The sequence below is a fragment of the Buteo buteo genome, chromosome 28 (genome assembly GCF_964188355.1).
Source record: "Buteo buteo chromosome 28, bButBut1.hap1.1, whole genome shotgun sequence".
In the NCBI taxonomy this organism is placed as follows: Eukaryota; Metazoa; Chordata; class Aves; order Accipitriformes; family Accipitridae; genus Buteo; species Buteo buteo.
In genome coordinates this window covers 5,396,788-5,416,838 of record NC_134198.1, presented here as the reverse complement: position 1 = coordinate 5,416,838, position 20,051 = coordinate 5,396,788, and the positions used below count along the sequence as shown (strand labels likewise).

The 20,051-nt window shown below is 36.3% G+C and overlaps 1 protein-coding gene across 8 annotated transcripts in view; it reads left to right on the top strand.

Moving 5' to 3' along the window:
• NRCAM (neuronal cell adhesion molecule) overlaps positions 1 to 20,051 on the top strand; it is a 165,616-nt gene that overhangs the window by 83,378 nt on the left and 62,187 nt on the right. For 3 of the 8 annotated variants that reach the window (XM_075059069.1, XM_075059066.1, XM_075059068.1), the window contains exons 1-6: positions 8,577 to 8,673; positions 11,002 to 11,019; positions 12,762 to 12,867; positions 15,729 to 15,925; positions 16,853 to 16,975; positions 17,355 to 17,525. In XM_075059069.1, the coding sequence (XP_074915170.1) occupies positions 8,586 to 8,673; positions 11,002 to 11,019; positions 12,762 to 12,867; positions 15,729 to 15,925; positions 16,853 to 16,975; positions 17,355 to 17,525 (703 nt within the window). In that variant the 5' untranslated portion in view covers positions 8,577 to 8,585. Of the gene's footprint in view, positions 1 to 8,487; positions 8,674 to 11,001; positions 11,020 to 12,761; positions 12,868 to 15,728; positions 15,926 to 16,852; positions 16,976 to 17,354; positions 17,526 to 17,979; positions 18,037 to 20,051 lie in introns of those variants that run through there. The other 5 variants (XM_075059061.1, XM_075059062.1, XM_075059064.1 and 2 more) reach the window with 5 other exon arrangements.

Genomic DNA, 20,051 nt, shown 5'->3' with positions numbered 1-20,051 from the left:
ATGTATGTAATCGCTCCAGCCAAAGCAGTTTATAATTTAATCTGAGCAGGATCTAGAAAGTAAGTGCTTCTCTGTTTAAATCCTCAGAAGGGCTAAATCCAGTATAGGTCCTCAGGAAATATGTAAGACAATTGTAGAAGGACAGATCAGCCCTGCTCCAGTCCAGTCTTTTAAAAATCAACTGTTAAGTGGCTGCTCTCAAGAGAAGATTCAAGTCTGTGGATCATGACTGAGTTTATGGGCTTACCTTGCAGCCCTTAATTAGACATTTGAACTCTGTGCTTAGTTGGTTTTTTTTACCCTGCATTTCAGGGCACTCCTAGGATGTGGTATTTGTACTTCTAGAGCAGACAGTTGAAATAAGACTTTGCGGAGGGGGATTTTTAAGGACCTATATCCTTGCTTTTTTAGCTGTATACCAGTGCTCATAGTGATTTACCAGTGAGCTGCAGTTAGCAACTATAGAATTTTGTAGCGTTCAGGGAAGAACAATACTAAACACTCACAAAAGAAAAAGGGAAAAAATACTTGGAGAGAAGAAAATCTAAAAAAAACCCCAAGCCAGAAACAAATAAACAAGACAAGATCCAGATTGCCTATGCCTTATCAATGTGGAAAAGGTAAAGCTGACCTGGAACCCAGGGGTTTCCTCCTGTCTCCCATTCAATGGGCAAGTGGCTGTTGGAGGGAGGATATCTTACAGAATTACCCAAACAGACATGTCTTCATTTTATAGCCCCACCTGCCCTAATAAAACACTGTTAAAGGACTGATCTGGTGTTGACTCTGCTTAGGTAGACCCTGAGCATTCACACCCTTGTAGGACCCTGCTCAGTCCTGGCTGGGCCAGAGGGGTCAACCTCGTGCAAGGCTGCATCAGCTGGGTGGGTGTCAGATAACCTGGTACAAGTGTAGTTCAGTAGCGATGGAAAAGGGGTGGATAATGAAGCTGTTTCACATTGCTAGTTCAGTAGTTGATACTGAAGTTACGCTAGAAGCGATTGGATCTCATTGTGCTGGGGCTGTGCAGATGCGCAGTCAGTACTGACACTTGGGTGAAAGAGCTTCTATTCTCATGGCAGATGTGTTGGCCATTGCCGTGGAGGAGACAAGCAGACAAATATTTTGTTTATTTTTATAGGACCAAGTCTTAAGAACAGAAACGGGATTAGCACTCTTTTGTGAATTACTTCACAATAATTTTCTTCTTTCCCTGTTGATTTATTATTGCAAGTAACATGATGAATTGGAAGAAAAAGTGTGATGCATGATGTTAGGATGGAGAGCTTTTTTAGTCATAGTAACCATTAATAAATATTAAATAACATGTGTTGAATATACATATTTCTAGTCAGCAGGTCTACATGTGATGGGTCTACCTGTGAGTCCTAGAGGATCCGGTAGGAGAGATTTCTGGTTCACAGGTTTTCATTTTTAATATGTTATTTAAGACTGGAAGAAAGCTGGTGTTCTGCCCAGATTCAGAGTAGACAAGCAGATTGAGCAGGGTAAATATAGCCTGATATAAATCACAGTGAACATATGGAAAAAGCTGATTGGGGATTCAGCTGATAGAGAATTAAAGGCCATGAGTAAAATTAATTCTACTCAGCATAGTTTTATGGAAAGTAGGGCTTGTAAAACAAATGATTGACAAAAGCTTGATTTTAATCTTTTAATATTTGATAAAATTACAAGGTTGATAAGATGATGCTGTCAATGTAATAGACTTTGAAAAGCATTTGACTTATTGCCGTGTGAAACTGATTAATAAAACCAGAAATTGAACTATGTAATGAAACAGACCAGACTTTAATGAATAACAAACCAGCTACAGGTCTTAATATAGGATTGTCGATAAAGGAGTTTCAAGGACTAAGTGATTTTTCCTGTAGTGGAAAATAGAGGATGAGACTGGAGAGACTGGAAGTTGTGGCTAGGTGGTGGGAAGGAAGGTCACCAGTGTGAATGCTGAAGTATGGTCTCAGAGCCAAAAGAGTAATGCTGTGTGTAGGGGGAGTCCAGGAGCGTGACCAGGCTGCTGATTTTTTGCTGTATATAGAACTGCTAAGAACATTTAGAGTGCAGCACACAGCTTTGCTGCCTGCCTGTGTCAAAAAAGCTTAAAAATGGCTAAAGTACATATAACCATCTAACACTAATGAGTACTTGCAGCATCTGAATTAGTCCTGAGGAGTTCTTTCTTGAATTCCAGAGTTCTGTCAGCACAGTTTGTTCTTGATCCAGTCTTCTTTACATGGGTGTCCCCATAGCACATATGATGTAGCCAAAAGCAAAGCAATGGGCTTAAGCTTCATAAACAGAGGGTCAGAGAAAATGATTTAGTATTCCCTGATGACTTTAAATGATGTATCTATAGTAGACTGACAAATAAATAATTTGGAGGAAAGCAGCGTGGTGTTTTCCAGAGTTCTAGAGGATTAGAAATAGTTCTGATTTGGTGCATTTTGGAAAGCTTTAAAAATAATTTATCTTTACATACGTCTATATTCAGCCACCCCAGAGCTATGTGTCCTGTGGTAAGTAGATGAAGACCACCTACCTGTAAATAGACCATACATTGGACAATTTACATCTAATAGGTAAGAGATAGATGGGGAAAGCAAACCAGTGGGGGTTGAATTGACTACCTGATTATTCAAGAGCAGAATTTTGAATAGACTCAGGTCTGTTAACGTGTACATGGGTGTTTAGTCTATTAAGTCATGCTATCTCCATAAAAACAGCTAGAATAAAGGCCATATCTAAATAGTGTTATTGTTTCTATTAGTAGTGTGTCCATGCCACTTAGGTAGTATATTACTAAGTGCGTTGTTACCTGTTTCTATTTGAAAGATTTTAAATTAAATAATTGTTTGCAATCAGAGTTTTTAATGTTACCTATAACTGTAAATGCTAGGTAAGCTAAAAAAGAAGTGTGAAATTTGAAACCAGTTGTTCAAAAATATTTTGAATCATCTTATTGATACTTGCATAGTTGTATAAAATACATAAGCCCTATAAAGATCTGTCATTAAGTGATAAGGGTATTGCAGTTGTCCTCAAAAGCAAGCATTTTGTGCTTTTTATCTGTTAAAAATATAGAATAAAATGTATGTATTATTAACATTCTTTTTTAGGTAAAAGTCATTAAATCCATTTACCTCATTTGAAATTGCTTTTCATGTTTCTATGGAGCTTTATATAAGGCTGCTTTGAAACAGGTTTCCTTGAAAACTGTTTATTTTTCCTATATCTTAATTATATCTGTCTTTCGCTGTGAGAGGAAATAAAGGTATTAGACAAATGAAGCAGAGGAATGTTTTTGTTCAGTAGTAATTTTCCTTTCATTTGCACTAACTTATTCCCCAATAATTTAATCATGACTATATAGAAGAGAATGCCTTTTTTTCCTAATGTGCATGAAATATTCTAGTTGTTCTTTCTTGCAGTTTTATAGCCCTTTCACATTTCTAACATTGACCTTGATTTCAGTTCACATTCATAGAGACCTTTTTGTCTTAATGTAATTGAGTAGAAATGCATAATCAGTTGATGCATCAAAACTCTGTGGAACAATATTACATTTAGAAAATACCTTCTTTAACTTTGCACTAGGCTGAATTTCAGTAAATACACTCCCTTACACCTCTTGCATCCTATCAAAGAAATATTGCAGCTGCACTTAGAAGGAAATCAAAGATGCCAGGTGCATATGTTGAAGATAGCTAAAGGAAAAGTGTGTTCCATCTGTCAGCTGGAGCTTTCATTGATTAAACTTTGAAATGTCTATTGAGAGTGTGTCTGTCTGTATTAATATCCCAATTAAGAATCAGTAGTACTCAGTATTAGTACAGGATAGTAAAATATACCATGCTGTGTGCGTTCCATGATCATGTGTACTGTTCAATTGTTAACACTCTCCCTGGCAGATACTGACCTGAGCCAGCCATAAGTCTCCCAGACGAGGCCTGGAGATGATTGAGGGAGTAGCACAGTGTATGCACAGGTAGTATGGAGACTTCTTCAGAGGGAAAGGATGTAAGCCATGATGTGTCAGTTTCTTCTCCCAAGTAGCAAGAGACAGGACAAGAGGAAATGGCCTCAAGTTGTGCCAGTGGAGGTTTAGGTTGGATATTATGAAAAATTTCTTCACTAAAAGGGTTGCCAAGCATTGGAACAGGCTGCCCAGGGAAGTGGTGGAGTCACCATCCCTTGGAGGTATTTAAAAGACGTGTAGATGCGGCGCTTAGGGACATGGTTTAGTGGTGGAATTGGCAGTGCTAGGTTTACTGTTGAACTCAATGATCTCAATGGTCTTTTCCAACTTAAATGATTCTATGAGTCTATGATTCATTTGCTTTTAAGCTCTTAAAATCACAGAGAAGATGCCTCTCCCATTTGAGTTATAGTATGAACAGAAATGTTGAATTCTGCCTCTCAAATGATCCCTTCCATATGCATGCTGGTTTTCCTAGCTCCTTCAATGTTTTCAAAGTATCTGTTTTTCTTTATGGCCAAAAGTGTCCAGACACGTGCGTCACAGCGAAGAGATCACTGGCACCAAACTGTGTTTTGTGCTCCTGCCAGATATTCTATGTCAGGCTCACTGGTGCTTTTCATTCTTTCAGTTGTGTCTTTCTGTAGCTCATCTGTAGAAAGTAGCAATATCTTTTTTTTAAAAAAGTGAGAAAAAAAAGTGCATGTCTCTCACTTGATTCTTATTCTGTTGTCATACATAAAAGCCCTCCCTTTGAAATCTGATATTATACTGTGATAAAATATTATTATACTTTGCTTATGCATTCATATTTACCTTGACTCCTGTTTGTTACACCATAGCTTTGACCTTTAGTCCATGTTTCTACTCACAATCAGCATCTCAGCAAGAAGCACAGAAGGTATAACAAATGATATTTTGTTATGTACAGAAGAGGTACGTAGGTACAGAGAATCTTATTTTGTACAAATCTATGAATAGACTCCTGAATGAGCTGTCAAAATATATGTGTTTTCCTATGAAAAGGGTAGGACAAAATGTCTGAGTTACGAGAGATCTTAAATAAATTATCTAGAGGAAAAGGCAATCTGCTGTATAAATATTTCAAGTTTTGAAATTGAAGCCTTTATTTACATTGATCTGCACTTAGAGGCCTGGCCTTATTTTGTAGCGGATAATCTTATGTCAAAGCAATGTTTAGTTCTACTCAGCAGCTGTTGTATTCATACTAAATTATGTCAGATTTAATCTTGAATATATTCAACAAGAGCACCCAGTTGTGCTGACAACTGAAAATCATTTTCAGTTAAATATGTTCTATCACAAACCATTTGCGTACATTGCCTCTCTGAAGAGCATCGAAGTCAGTGTGCAAGCTCAGCTTTGTAATTCCCTCTGCCTGTTGAATTCCCATATTATATCCAAACATCCCAGCAGTAGGCTCAATAGGTATCCTACTGGCATGTTGCAATAGCAGAGGTACACAATGTGAGGCATTTTCTCAAGGGTATTACTTTCACAATCATTTTAATTGCACATGCCTGATTTACCATGTATTCATTTGTACTTGTTCAAAGGGAATGCAATTTAATTTTAAAATATTCTCAGATCACCGTGATACTCATTTTACACAGTGGAAAAAACAAGACAATAAAGTGGATAATCAGGTTCTCGGAGTTCTGTAAGCAGAACTGAAATTTTGCTTGGAGAAGAAACAATAGAAGTCAAGGTTCGCTTGTAGAATACTTCAGAGAAAAATCCTGTAAATTGTGGGTCAAGCACATTGTACAGAGAGAGAGCACCTTGTTAACCACAGCGATCATGTAATGGGGAGATGACATAAAGATCAGGAGAACAGTGTGTGAGAACCTAGTTTAACTGGAGAAGAGCAGACAGCTGTAGTCAATGGAACAAAATCATCTCTTCTGGAGAGCACTTCATCGCAGGAAACGTGTTGGAGTACTCTCAGGCACTTTCAAGAGAAGCCTTTCTCCTTCCCCTACTCACTGCAGCAGGAGCATAGGAAACTATATGTGCCAAAAGTGGGATGGAAGAAACACTTCTCCCCTTCCCCAGCTAAACCCCCAGCACTTTAGGGTGCTCATTTAAAATGCAAGGAAGTTCAGTTTTATTTTTCTAGGAAAGTCTGAGTACTTGTCATGCTTCCCTGCTGTATGCCTTACAGCATACGCTTTCTGGGTATTTTGGAGTTAGGCTTGCCACCTTGTCTGCTTCTGCAGTTCCAGTTTGTATAAATAATTATGCAAAGGCTAGAACTCAAGTGCTCTCTTCTGATGGCTTTTGTAATCTTTCTAATCCTTCGTGACAAATACTTAGTTGTTTTGTTATGGTGTGTGGTGCTGTAGATAGTTTTGAATGTGAATAACCAATTTGCCCTCTCCTGGTGTCCCAGTCAGCAGTTCCCCAGAGCTCCAAGGAGCAGTACGTCTCTAGGAGTTTAACCTGCTGGGATGATTTGATTTTGAAAGAAAGATTTGTGTTATAGATACTAACAGTAAGAATCAGGGAGTTTGATGTGCTAGTTTAGGCTGAGAGTTTGTGCTCTACACCTCAGTTCTGGTTTCTAGTTCCAGTCTCTGCTCAGAAAACTCTACAAAGAGAAAGACCATTTACGGCAGCAGTTCAGAGACATCGTTTCTTCTGTAACTTGAAGACTGAGGGAAATTCTTATTTAATGTTTGTAAGGCAGCTGCTTCTTTGCAACTTTAACTCCTTGTGGACTTGATAGCATTGTGTTTCACATCTGTAGGTAGAGCTGAGGAAGTGCTCTCTTCAAGGTAAATTAATGCTGGTCATTGTGAACTTTCTAACCAGTGTGGCACCTGGGAAGTCCTTTCTCAACTGATGTCCATTTACTGAGAATGCATTATGTAAGCACCATTTGGATTTCTAAGGCTGTATTCTTATAGCTCTTTGTAGGTCACCGGTCATGATGATGGGGCTTGCAGGCAGCTAGTTCTTACTCCTTCAACTTTCTTCTAAGTTAGAGCTTGGTCCTGAATGAGGGAGCCAGAATCATTCTGCTGTGGCTAATATGATCTCTCCTGCTTGGTTGAGGGGGAAAATCTAGCACATTTCAAAGAACAGATTTCCCTTAAATTTCATTTCTGCCACCTATTCACATAGGAAAGGAGGAGAAGAGACTGTGATAGTGTGCTGCCAGTTTGTTACCTGATCAGAAAGTAACTCCCGAAGCACACAAAGTATGTTTAAAGAGGAGACATTGCTTTATTCTGCGCGGGGTGCAAGGTGGAAGATTCCCAGACATTGAGCACACCTACTGAGGTTTTCGGTCCATGCTTACGCACTCCAGTTAAAGCACCACGCCTGTCTAATACGTATGTTCTGCCTAGCTATTGCATATTCATTACGCTGAGCAAGTATGACGTGTTGTTCTCTTGAGCAATCATCCCAGAGTCTTCTACACCTGCGCAGGGTTCTCTGGTGGTCTTCGGGGGTCGTTTGGGGAAGAATACCCCTACTCCTTTTATCCTCTTATGGGCATGCGTCATCTGAGGACACCAGGGTCTTTGTTTCTCTTGCCAACCCCTGGTTTGTCAAAGCCTAAGGAGGAGGTATGTCCTTGATTAGCAAGTCTGTAACTCTGAAACGTCTGTTATCTGGTGCCTTGACTATTTTCCAAACACTCTAAAGCATCCTCTATTGTAAGCAGAGTCTTAAACTAGATAAGCTTTACCCTGAGTACACAGAATCTAAACAATACTTGAATAGCAAGCAGACTACACTTCTCATGTTTTAGTTTTTTATCTTTAAGCTATCACCTTCTTATTTGTTATTCAGTCTTTTGAAGGCTGGAGGCAACAAGTTAATTAGATTTTGGTTTCAGGCTAGAAATGACAAAGTATTTTGATGTTATGTATTTTGGGTGGAATGAGAAATCCAGGAATAAGAGTACATGAGCTAGCACCTCAGCATGGCAATCCATGAAGCCTTCTGTATTCACTCTACAGCTGTCTATTAGAAAGAGTTCCAAAGCAGGGAGAAGCTAAGATACCTAACTCAAAGCTACAGGAAGATCCCACAGTTTACTTAACGAATTTGTGGCCAGACATGTTTTCATTGGAGTAGATGCCTAAAATAACTCTTTCCAAGAATTGTGCAGGATGTTTGAAAGACAGACTAAGTGGGCATTCAGAGCTTTAATCTCCTACATCTACTTCAGAGGACTAATATCTTTAGTATATACTGGTTTTTAACTAGCAGGACTGATGCTTTGTTGTTCTTGGGAGAGGTATTTGTATTTCCATTTAACAAAGTTGTAGGAGGTGTTCACTAACTTCCTTAGGAAGGTGTTATGATCTAGGTGTCCTAAGAACTTCTGGACCTCTGCTTGGATTTCATTAGAGCACATGGTGTAACTATTATCCCTGGATATAGTATGTAGACTGCTGGTATTTCTCTCCATAATATCTATGCACTGTTATTCTCTTATTTTTATTTACCAGGTTTCATGTCTATATTTACATAACTCTTCCAAGCTACCTAGTCTGATGAAGTTGAACTTCATTCTTCAAGTGTGATTTACTCAATACAGCCTAAAATCATGATGAAAAAGAGCATATCTGCAAGCAAAGCTTCCTTGGTCCTCTTTCTGTGCCAAATGATTTCTGCATTGGATGTACCTCTTGACTGTAAGTATTTAACCTGCTAAATAACTGCAAAATAATGGCAGATCAGTTAAATAATTTCTGTATAGGAAGATGAAGATAACTCCAACATAAAGCTAAACATGGAGTGTGTTTGCTCACTTCAGTCAGGACGTTGTGATTATGAACATTTACACTAATTTACTGAAGATTTTCAAAAACTTTTCATATAAAATTACTTGCATACCTGCTTGGGAAGGATTCTCATGAATACTCACACTTCGATGTGCTATTGAACACATTATTTGATGAAAAGGAAGAAGGGCAGAGAAGTCCAGTTAAATGCTAATTATTTGTGAAATTAAGATCATATTGACAATTTGCTGAAAACCCCAGAACAATTCCTACTTGCTGTAAACAATCATCCTTATCTGCATGTGAGAGGTTTCCAGGAGCTGATACAAGATGTAGTAAAAGATTCAAATACCTAAAATTTAGACACTGGAAGCATCTTACTTTTTGATCCAGAAGAGTAAATTAGGCTCTTAGATATCCTAAGCAGTGCCTGAAAACGGTTAAGTACCTAACTTTAAGCTGAAAGCATGTGTGCTGAGCAGGGAGCTCTAGCATTAACCAGTGAGGAAACATCTAGAAGAGGGGAAATCCCAAGATCTGAAATTCTTGTCTAATATAAGACTGTGTTAGTGGGGAACCTTGAAGGTAGCACTCCATGCTGAAAAGGAAGCAGTGGTAGCTGCTGCGTTTTATAGCCCTAATAGCTGATTTTATGAGATTAATCGTGCTTCAGGTTGTTATTTTCTTCCTAAGATAAGCATGATCACATTTTCAGAATTCAGTGAACCATGTTGCACCTCACAGTGACTATTCATTTGTTAAACTAATTACCAGAGAACATTAGGGCCAGTGTTAAATTGATGGATTAATACATCAGTAAATTTGCCTATGATTCTAATCTGCATGGCTTTCTTTACCCCTATGTTTTTGATACCTTCCTACCTTCCATAAATGCATGTTTTTCATTAATAATCACTGACATAAATTGCAACTGCTTTGGTGGTTTTTTCTCCATGCATATTTACAAGCCTCTCAAACCAGTGACCTGTATTTCTGTAACAAGATCAATATATCTGAATCACATCAGACTTGTTGTGCTGTGAATACCTTTAGAGAAATAAGCTGTGGCTTAAAGAGGGCTTTAAAAGTTAGATGAATGAATGCCTTATTTTCTAAACTTAATTTTTCTTCCTAAATATTTTTGCAGGCTAGAAATAGTGTTTTAAACCCATCTTGTAGTTTAGTAACTAATGTAAATCGTGCACCACTCTAATATCTGTTGTATAGAGCAACACTTCAGGTTAAATTAACCAGAAAGGCACCAATAGATAAAAATGAGTAGCCCTTTTAGATATATCACATTAACTCTCAATTAATTTGTTCCCTACTGCATAATGCTTACTAATTTTGTTAGGTCTGATAAAGTCACATACTTGAGTTTTTAGCCGAAAATCGTATTAATCAAAATTACATCTTTAATGATGATATTGCTTTCATAAATAATGATTAGAATGGGCTCTGGGAGAGCACCACAAGGGAAGGACTTATATTTTCTGTGAGTTTTCCCTACATACCTACCACAGAGATCTGGTAGTGAGAACATACTTGATTAGTTGAACCTTTAGGTTTCAACCAAGTTAGCAGTTCCTATGCTCGTCAGTGTCTCAAAGTAGGTAAGGGATGACTGACAATGTAGCTGACCAAAAGCAGTCTGGAGACATGTATGCAAAATATTTGAAGTAAGCAATAAAGATGTGACAACTAAGATGATTTTTTTGTTGTTTAGTTATTTTTCAAACCAAAAAGGATTGCATGTCTGTTGAGTAGAATTAGGTGCTTTCGTCTATGTAAGAGTAATTTTAGCCTGAAGCATTCTCTTTGTTCTTCCATATGATCATACGGGTGGATTGATTTTGACAGCAGCACAAGGGCAGTGCACTCCATTAATTCTGATTTGCTGTCTCCTCAGTATCAGTGTTTTGTGTCCTTGCAAGGCCAAAATCACATACCACGGTTGCCCTTAAAAAGTCAACGCTTCAGAGAAGTTTCTCATACCACGAACTTGAGATAAATGTAGTAATATCTGACACAATAGAAATAGTGGCTGGAATTTTAGGCATCACGGCATGGGTTACAGTGCTAAATATTTTAAATGTTTTCTTTTTAATGGTGACCAATGTACTTGTCAGAGATACTTACCTTCCCTCTCAAAAATGCTAATTTTCTTTTAACTAACAAATGTTTCTCTTTAATCTCCATTTGTCCATTCAACTGCTGATTCTGATGGGGGAATAAAAGCAAAACTTCTAGAAGAATGTAAGTTCCTGTCCACAAAACTAGGCTGTGTGCTGCTGAAAATTAATACTGATTGTGTTGCAAATTGAATTTGCAGTCCAAACGTGTGATTCTGAGATTTTATTGATAATTTGGTTTGCTGTAGCTAAATGTTTTGTGCATGCAGTGTTTAGAAAATACTACTGTACATAAATCAGTGTTCTGATATTTCGAACAAATTAATTGTGTGATTTTTGATTGTGTGCTATCTGAACGTTAAAATCTTTACTCAATATCAGCATGAGCAATGTTTATTACTACTTTCAGGAGTAAATATATTTGATAAAAAAGGAATTCATTGGAATATATGTCCTTATATACTGTTTTACATGTCCGAGTTGGAGATACTTTTGTATCTTTAAAAAACGTGTACTGACCCTGAGAACTGTTTCTGAGAGGAAAAAGGACTGTCTTCAAAGTGCCTCTAAAGAAAAACACAAAAAATCATCATCATGTAAAAATGTTGCCTTCCTCTTTTAAGCACTCTCCTCTCTGCAGTGATGAAGAGGAGCAAAAGCCAGCTCTGCATGGCCTGTTCTACTTAGCTGCTATTTCTCATTATGATTCCATGATCTGGTTTTTTTTCCTGGATATTTCTTGTGGGTAGGGCTTTACAGACAGCTACCTCTTTCTGTGTAACAGAGTACTTAATGTATAATGGTAGGGAAGATTTAAAAAAAATATCCTGGATTTACAATTTTAACTAGCTAGAGTGAGGCCTAAGTCTACTGATTGAAATATTTTGCTGAAGTGGGTAGAAATGTTCCCAAAGTACTAGCAAAGTGTATTGCTGGACAGATAATTTACAACATTTAGACACTGAACTATAAACAGACTAATAATGTTGAGGAAGACACCTTTCTCACTACCTTAATACCATAAACAGGATTTTTTTAAGGCAAAAATATGCATAGATAATGGTAACATATTATAAATTACTTTATAAATAGGTAAGCACCAACTACTTTGTCAGGTGAATAAATTCTGTTTTGTGCTACTCATGCTAGAGTACTTGATAAATCATAAATGTTAAATGTTTGTTTCTCCTGGGGCAATTCACAAGATTGACTATATTTTTGTTGTTTTTTTTAAAGGAGAATCAGTACTAGACTTCTCCTACATGTTTACTCTATTTGGAAACTAGTTACTATTTTTGTCATTTTTTACAGAGTCTTTTACTTATAACACATTTTTTACTCCTGAAAAGTAGCTCCTAAAAGCATGCTTTGTATATTAATTCAGTATGTTAAGCACAATAAATGTGTGAAAAGTTTACACACATGGAGAATTTGGAAATACATAAAATATTTAGAAATACAAAGCAATGTATGTTTTTTTCCTTCTGTGTGGTGAAAAACATTTTGTGTGGGTACGTGTCTCATAACACTTCATTTAGGATATGTCGGACTTAGAATTCAAGTGCCCTTTGGTTTTGTGAAAATCTGTTGAAAACTGATGTATAGAAATTATATTCATTAAACTTTTTGGCCAAGATCTTCATCTGCTGTAAATCAGCATAGCTCCGTTGGACGTTAGTATAGCTACACTGATTTACAAGAGTAGAGGGCTTCAGCCTCCTAATACAAAGGATACTTTAATCCCAGTCTTCTGTTGATGATTTGGTTGCTAACAGCAATTCTGCTTTCTCTGCTTACAAAACTGTCTTGCTGATACTTTGAAAATATTGTTAAATTCCTCTCTGTTTCTTATATTCCATAATGAAGTGTCGCAACCTCCTACGATAACTCAGCAATCTCCAAAAGATTACATTGTTGACCCTCGAGAGAATATTGTAATACAGTGTGAAGCAAAAGGAAAGCCACCTCCTAGGTTAGTAGCATTTTGTTTTGCTTTTGTTGGCCTACAGCATAGGAAAACTAGGAGAAAATAATGTAACTTTTTTAAAGTAACAAGTATGTGCATATGTATGTGCTTGCACTCACAGCAACATGCACACCTACCTTTGTAATTTAAACAGCTACCAGATAGTGGCATAAATTTGACTCTTCTCATACTTGACATTTAAACCTTTTCATAGTCATCAAGCAACTGTAGTATTATTTTTCTCCTCAAAGCTCTAACAATAAAATAATACTTGATTATTAAAGGAGCAGATAGGTAAATACCCGTGGAAAGCTCAGAGGCATGTCATACTATCAACTGGATCATATTCCAGATTTAGGCATAGCGTCTAAGAAGAATGGACATCGAATAAATTCAGAGTAACACTAATAAATTTAAAGTTAATGTTTTGTAAATCATTGCATTTTACGAGGCTCATCTTGAAATACATAAGCATTTTGTCAGAAGTTATGTAATTTGTATCAGTTTCAATGATCAATAGCCTTGATTTACCAAGTCTACCTAATAGCCTTAACTTTTGGTTTTGACAGAAACTGTAACCCTTTGTATAGATCAGATTCCCAAGCGTCTTCCATTTTAAGGCCCTGTTTCAGTATCTTGAAATATTTGAAAACTATTCGTTTCAAGATACTGCATACCTGCGCTGGAAACAGCAGTAGCTGTGATCCATTCTGGCATTGCTAGTAACTGCTTCTGATTTCAGAGACTGTGAAGAGATATGTGCATCTCTCTGCTCTCAGTAGTGTTACGCTACAACTTATTAGCAAGGTCAGTCTATAATTGTTCATTCAGACACACATAGAGCTCATTAAACATACTTCCTCTGAATAACCAGGGGTTTTTCTACATTATTCCTTCTCATTGCCTTGGGATCACAGTCGTTATCATGCTGGGCAGCGGAATGGAGAAGATGGTGATTATCTGTGGTTCTGTCACCCTTTCTAGTGTTCTGTTAATGGTAGGAGTGCCATAAAGCTGCTGTGTTTACCACATTTGTATTTAGCAGGCACAATGCCATTCTCCAGAGCCTGGGTGTTGGCCAGGAGGATTGGATGATTATTGTGCGCTTTGGGACAACAGTACTGCTTCTGCAGATGTTTCTCTTGAATGCCTTTTTTGGGTTGGATTTATCTGAGAGAACAAGAGCACTGTCTGTGAGACTGACATATCCGAATCATGTGCCAGGGCTCTCTGCCTCATCTTCTCCATCAAACCTGCGTCTCACTTTGTTCCCCTGCTACAGAGGAAGTGACAGGATTTAAGTGCAGAATTTTCTAATGAGTTTTATAAGCTTGTGCTTAGTTTAGCTTATTTTTAAAGATATGACATCCAAATAATTTATTACAATAGTTAGTCCGGTCCATCAGTCTTGATGACCTGCAAATGCCTATTGGAACTTGAGCTGCTTCAAAGCTCTGAAGTTGAAGATGAACTTTCTCAGCCGGGAGTGTGAATTGTTTGTTAAAACTGGGTAACTTCTTATGGGTGAGAGCAGCTGGCATAAAAGTTTAGGGATATGCTGCTACCTATAGCTTGAGCAGCAAAGATTCTGACTTTCATGCATCTCAAATTCGGGGTTTTGTGTCATATTTGTCACCGCTCATTTGAGACTACGTGACAGTTCCCTGCATCCTTCAGTATTATTGGTAGCAGAGGATTACAGAAACCCCACGTTCTGCAGCTTCGCCCGCAGGGTCATAAGAAACAGGTTCACTGTTGGTTCACTGTGCACAGTAGTCCTCCCAAAAACACTGCAGTGTGGTGCAGTGCTGCTGGTCAGGTCCAGTTCTTGTGCAAATAGCACATCCAGTCTTGCCCTCCTACTGCAGAAGGTCAGAGCACAATTTAAATAACTTAAAATTTGAGCTTTTCTAGTACCATATATGTTTATACTTTTAGGAAGCATTCTAACCAGTAAGCATATATAGTGTTTGTGTTTAAGATTATGAAGCTGAACTGTAGTAAGTACAAAAATTACTGTTCACAACATTTGAACCTGTGAGTGCTCAGCACTTCACAGGCGTTGGTCTAGCTCTCTGCAACTATACTTTTCACCATTAACAAAGCGTAAGTAAGAAATCGGTGTTGATGGTAGAATAAGTCACAGACTGTGAATCTCTGCTTTTTTACATGTTTTTTTATGAGTTCTAATACTCTTCATTTTTAGTGACTACTTTTCAAAACATCTCTTGCGTTGAGTAACACCAGTATAAATTTACTAGATTAATTATGTACTATAAGACTGCAAAATTTAATTTAAAGAATCATGGTTGTTAGAGTAGTGAAAAGAAATCAAACTCACCACACAGTCTTTAATTCACTTGCATAACTTTAAAATGGCCAAACCAATTAAAAGAAATGGTCTCCTGCTGGGACCTGAGATGACACATTTTAGCCCAGAGCAAGTTTCTAAAGGCAGGTTTATAAACCCTTTCAACAATAGGTTTTATAATGGAAATGCTAATGCAGCTTTAGCAATATCAGTTCTTGCAGATGTTGCTATATCATCTTTAGTAGAAAGAAAACCAGCTCTTTTCCATATACAATTAACTTCAGAATCTTTTAATGTAATTTTTTTTTAAAAATATTGACTTTGAAATGGCTCCTGTTAACAAGTTCAGCCAAGCCTTTTATCTTAAAATATTGCCAGATTTCTTGTATTAAAATGTGCTCTATTACTTTATTAGTTAATTTAGTTTGGGAAAAAGTTTATTCTCTGCTAAAGAAAAAATACCACGCATTATTGAAAATTACTTTTTTCTTCTTTCTCTCCATACGATCTACAAAACACAACTGAAGAAGAAACTTACTTGTTTTTATTATTTTAGCTTCTCCTGGACACGCAATGGAACTCATTTTGATATAGATAAAGATGCACAGGTAACAATGAAACCAAATTCAGGGACCCTTGTCATAAATATTATGAATGGTGGGAAGGCAGAAGCATATGAAGGAGTATACCAGTGTACAGCAAGGAATGAACGAGGAGCAGCCATTTCCAACAATATCATTATAAGGCCTTCTAGTAAGTGAAGCTTTTAATGTTCATAAAATGTGAAACACTTTGGTTTGCTTATTTTCTTACAAATGCTTCACTGGTTTTTTTCCTGTCTTAAAAATTTAATCATCAAAGTGATCATGTTAGAAGGTATTGCATAGTTTCTGATATTCAGATTTAATAATGTATTGCATGTTGTCTTTAATATTCCATAGAAAATTTAATAACTAAAATGCTTTCCTGTTTTGGTTTTTTTTTTTTTTTTTGGTATGTCTGGATCACCTATCGTTTAAAATTGGGTTACATATATGATGCTACAATTAGAAAAAAATGTTTAAATCCTTAATACACATCATTGATGAGGACAATTTTTATTCTCTTTCTGATGCATGTATTCCACAGTTTTTATAATAGCTTTAATACAGAACATATTGGGACCAAAAAGAAGATGAAGCTAAAAAATTTTGATTTATGGTAGACTGTTACTACAGCTTTTTATGTGATTTTTATCTTAGATCAGTTTTTAAGCTTCTGAGCTTAAATTGTGCTGTTCTCACATGTTTTAATAAAACTGTGCATGTATAATACTGTTTCAGGAATGTCTACCTTTTTTCCTAATTTAGTGCATCACTTTTTTTTTTTTCATTATCATAGTTAAAACTTTCCAAGATACTGTTATAGAACCTTGCTCGTGAGTAGCCAAAATAATTTGAATCAGTTGGTTACACTTTTAGCAAATCATTGCTGTACAAAATGTTTTAAAGAAAACCTACTTTTCTCCCAAGAAAGCATATAAAAGAACAAAATTTAAATCTTTAGTAAACATGAAAGGACTTAACATTCTGATGCATGTCGTTCTTCTGTTTTTCTGGAATATTATGTGCATTTCTTCCTTAAATTCTGGAATTTTTATCAATCCATAGTTTGTAAGTGTGTTAAAATTACTTTCTATAGGATCCCCTTTGTGGACGAAAGAAAAACTAGAACCAAATCAGGTTCGAGAAGGTGATTCACTAGTACTACACTGCAGACCTCCTGTTGGTTTACCACCACCTATAATATTTTGGATGGATAATGGTGAGTTTGTTTTTTATGCAGAATTAGTTCACTTTTTGCAGTTTTGCTACATAGTTGATCATTGCTTACCAAGACCACAGATGGTGGAGTTTCCCTTTTAGGTTAAAAATCAAAGAATTTCCATTTCTGTAGAAATGAAGAAACAAGCAAACATGCAGCCTAAAAGCATGAAGCCAAAAGCAGCTGGAGATCTTAATGTAAGTTGTAGGTTAACCCACTGGGAAAGAATGGAAAGACAAGGGAGCTCGAGAGGAAACGTAGAAAGGTCTATGTATTTACAAACCCACAAACAGTGTAATGGAGTCAATGTGGAGTCTGCAGATCATAATAATGGAGTGTGTATTCTAATTGAGATAAATGTGTTCTTGTTTTCTCTTAGCTTTCCAAAGGCTGCCTCAAAGTGAAAGAGTTTCCCAAGGTCTAAATGGAGACCTTTATTTTTCTAATGTACAACCAGAAGACACCCGGGAGGACTATATCTGCTATGCAAGATTTAATCATACACAAACTATACAGCAGAAACAACCCATTTCTGTAAAAGTCTTTTCAAGTAGGTATTGCATTACCTAATTACATACTTACATAGTATTTATCCAAAATTCTCAAGTTATTTGCTGAAGTTAAGTAGTGTTACACTAGGGAATTTTGTCATTTTAATTCTGAATAAATAAATTACATTACTGTGTAAAATTAAAATGTAATCTCCAGTTTTCCTGACATATAATTCATTTTAAAAGCTTTCATTTTTTCCCTTTATAAGGCTTTGTCTTTTGAAAAAATGTTTTGTAAGACTTGAAATACTGCAAAAATACAGTGTAAAAAATAATAGTTTTGAGATGGTTTTCATGTCCAAGAATATCAAGTTATTATGATTATTGTAACTATTGAAACAAATTAATCAATCATTTGATTAACTCGCCGTGGCCATATCATCACCTTTTGATTCCCAATACTTTGATTTATCCCTCTTTTATGCATTCTTCATGATATTCTGTTTATTTCAGTGGATTCATTGAATGACACTATAGCTGCTAATTTGAGTGACACTGATATTTATGGTGGTGAGTTACACTGGTCCCCACTGATACTCCCTGTTTCACAGTAGCATTTAGTTAACTAACTTCACCTCCATGGCTACTTAACCTTTTGCTCCCTTTTCAGTTTCTAATAAAGGTATCTATTAGTGCTGGTGATAATACGTACTTTAGAAACGGACTGCACAGTGTGATCCTTTAAAATGTTTAATGTTTCAATGTTATTGTAACATATGGCTCATAAAAAATATAAGCTCTTATAATAAATGAGTGCTTTCACACTGGGGCAGATTTTAAAAATTGCCTATTTGATTGCTTCTGTACTGTTGTTGCTTTTTTTTATATTTTTCCTCCAATTTACCTAGTAGTTTGATATGTTCATTATCACTAGGACTATTCAATATCATATGCTGCATAATAAATAACAACAATTAAGCATTTAACAGATGCACTTCATATTTAATAGCTTATTGAATGTACCATTCATTTTTAACATACTTCATAAGTGTAAAACTGGAATGAATTAAAATCTAAACACTTTAATACTATCTGTATGAATAACTTCATAGGGGAAAGATGAGTTTTGTTTGTCTGGTGTTTAAGCTGATCTTTACGTTAACCTGTGTTGAATGGTCTTTTGTATATTGTGAATTAAATCCTCCTAAACAGGTGTACGTGTGTTTAGCAAGGCTGACTTTGGAGCAACACTGATACTGTAACACTTGAGGTTCTAGACTCTCCACTTGATATTGTGTGAGATAGATAGAAAATTTTTGTCTTTTTCCTTGTCAAATGAGGATTTGTACATAGTAAACCATAACTTATAGGTATCTAAAATAAAACGGGGCACAGAATATTTTAATTCTCTGCATAAAAATAAGATGTCATTCAGGAACAAACAAGAAATATGTACCTGAACACAGAATGATATATTAGCTACAATTAGTGAGGAAGACACCATTTGGTTGGCTCACAACTCAGAAATACCAGAGGTAATTCTTACGAATTTTCATAGTCTTGCAAATGAGTCAGCAGTCCTTAGTGGTGCCGAAACTGGGTAGATTGACTGGGTTATTGCCTGTGACTATCAACTGCGTTCTTGACTCTAGACCACCCTTTTCTCCCAACTTTAGGTTGTTCATGTACTAGTTTTTAAGGAATTCATAGCACATACTGTATTAAAATTAAGTGTTCTTTTATGTTAATCTATCAGTAAATCCTGTACCCTAATAAACAAGAGTTTATTATGTTTCTGCTCACATTTTCAAAAAATACAATAATTTACTGTAATGATTCTGACTGCTACTGCACTTTAGAGCAATTTAATCCTGTATTTTAAAATTGCTATGAAAGAACATTAGAGTATTTACAGAAAGCACTCTTATTCTGACTCTATAAAGCCAACAGAGTATAATGTCAGAAATTGGTCCTATATTTATAGCTCTCTCTTTACTGTGGTTATTTCTTGTGGGTTAATCAATGGTTCTTTATTACCAGACTGAGGAACAGTTTGTATTAAAGTTAAATGTGTAGTAAGAGGAGAATACAAGGCTTAATGTCTGAAAAGACGCCTTACATTGTCTAGAAAATACTAAACAAAGCATATTGTGAAGTGGAGTGTACCTTTTAACCCCTTGGTTTATATTTCTGAATACAATAACTTTGCTTTGTTTGTGTTTTGATGGAAGCCCAGAATTTTTTGGTAACTTTCAGTCTTACACTGACTCACATCACTGACCTCTTATTCCCCATAACAGTTCTGCTTAAGTAAATAGGGGCTGCTTAGGATTAAGGCTCAGCATCTATCCATCAGGCTGCATAGTTGCCTATGTAAAAACTATGTATCAATTGCTCCCATCTTTAATAATAACATTTTTCATGTATGTGTTCAAAATTATAGCATTTAACAGGTTGAGATATGTCTGTCAAAAACCTAATCTGTTGAACTGTGTAGCTGTGTAACACAACGATTCTTGATTAAATGGCCAATGTGGAGCAAAATATCTGTCCAAAATGTGAGAATGGATGTATGCATTTGACCA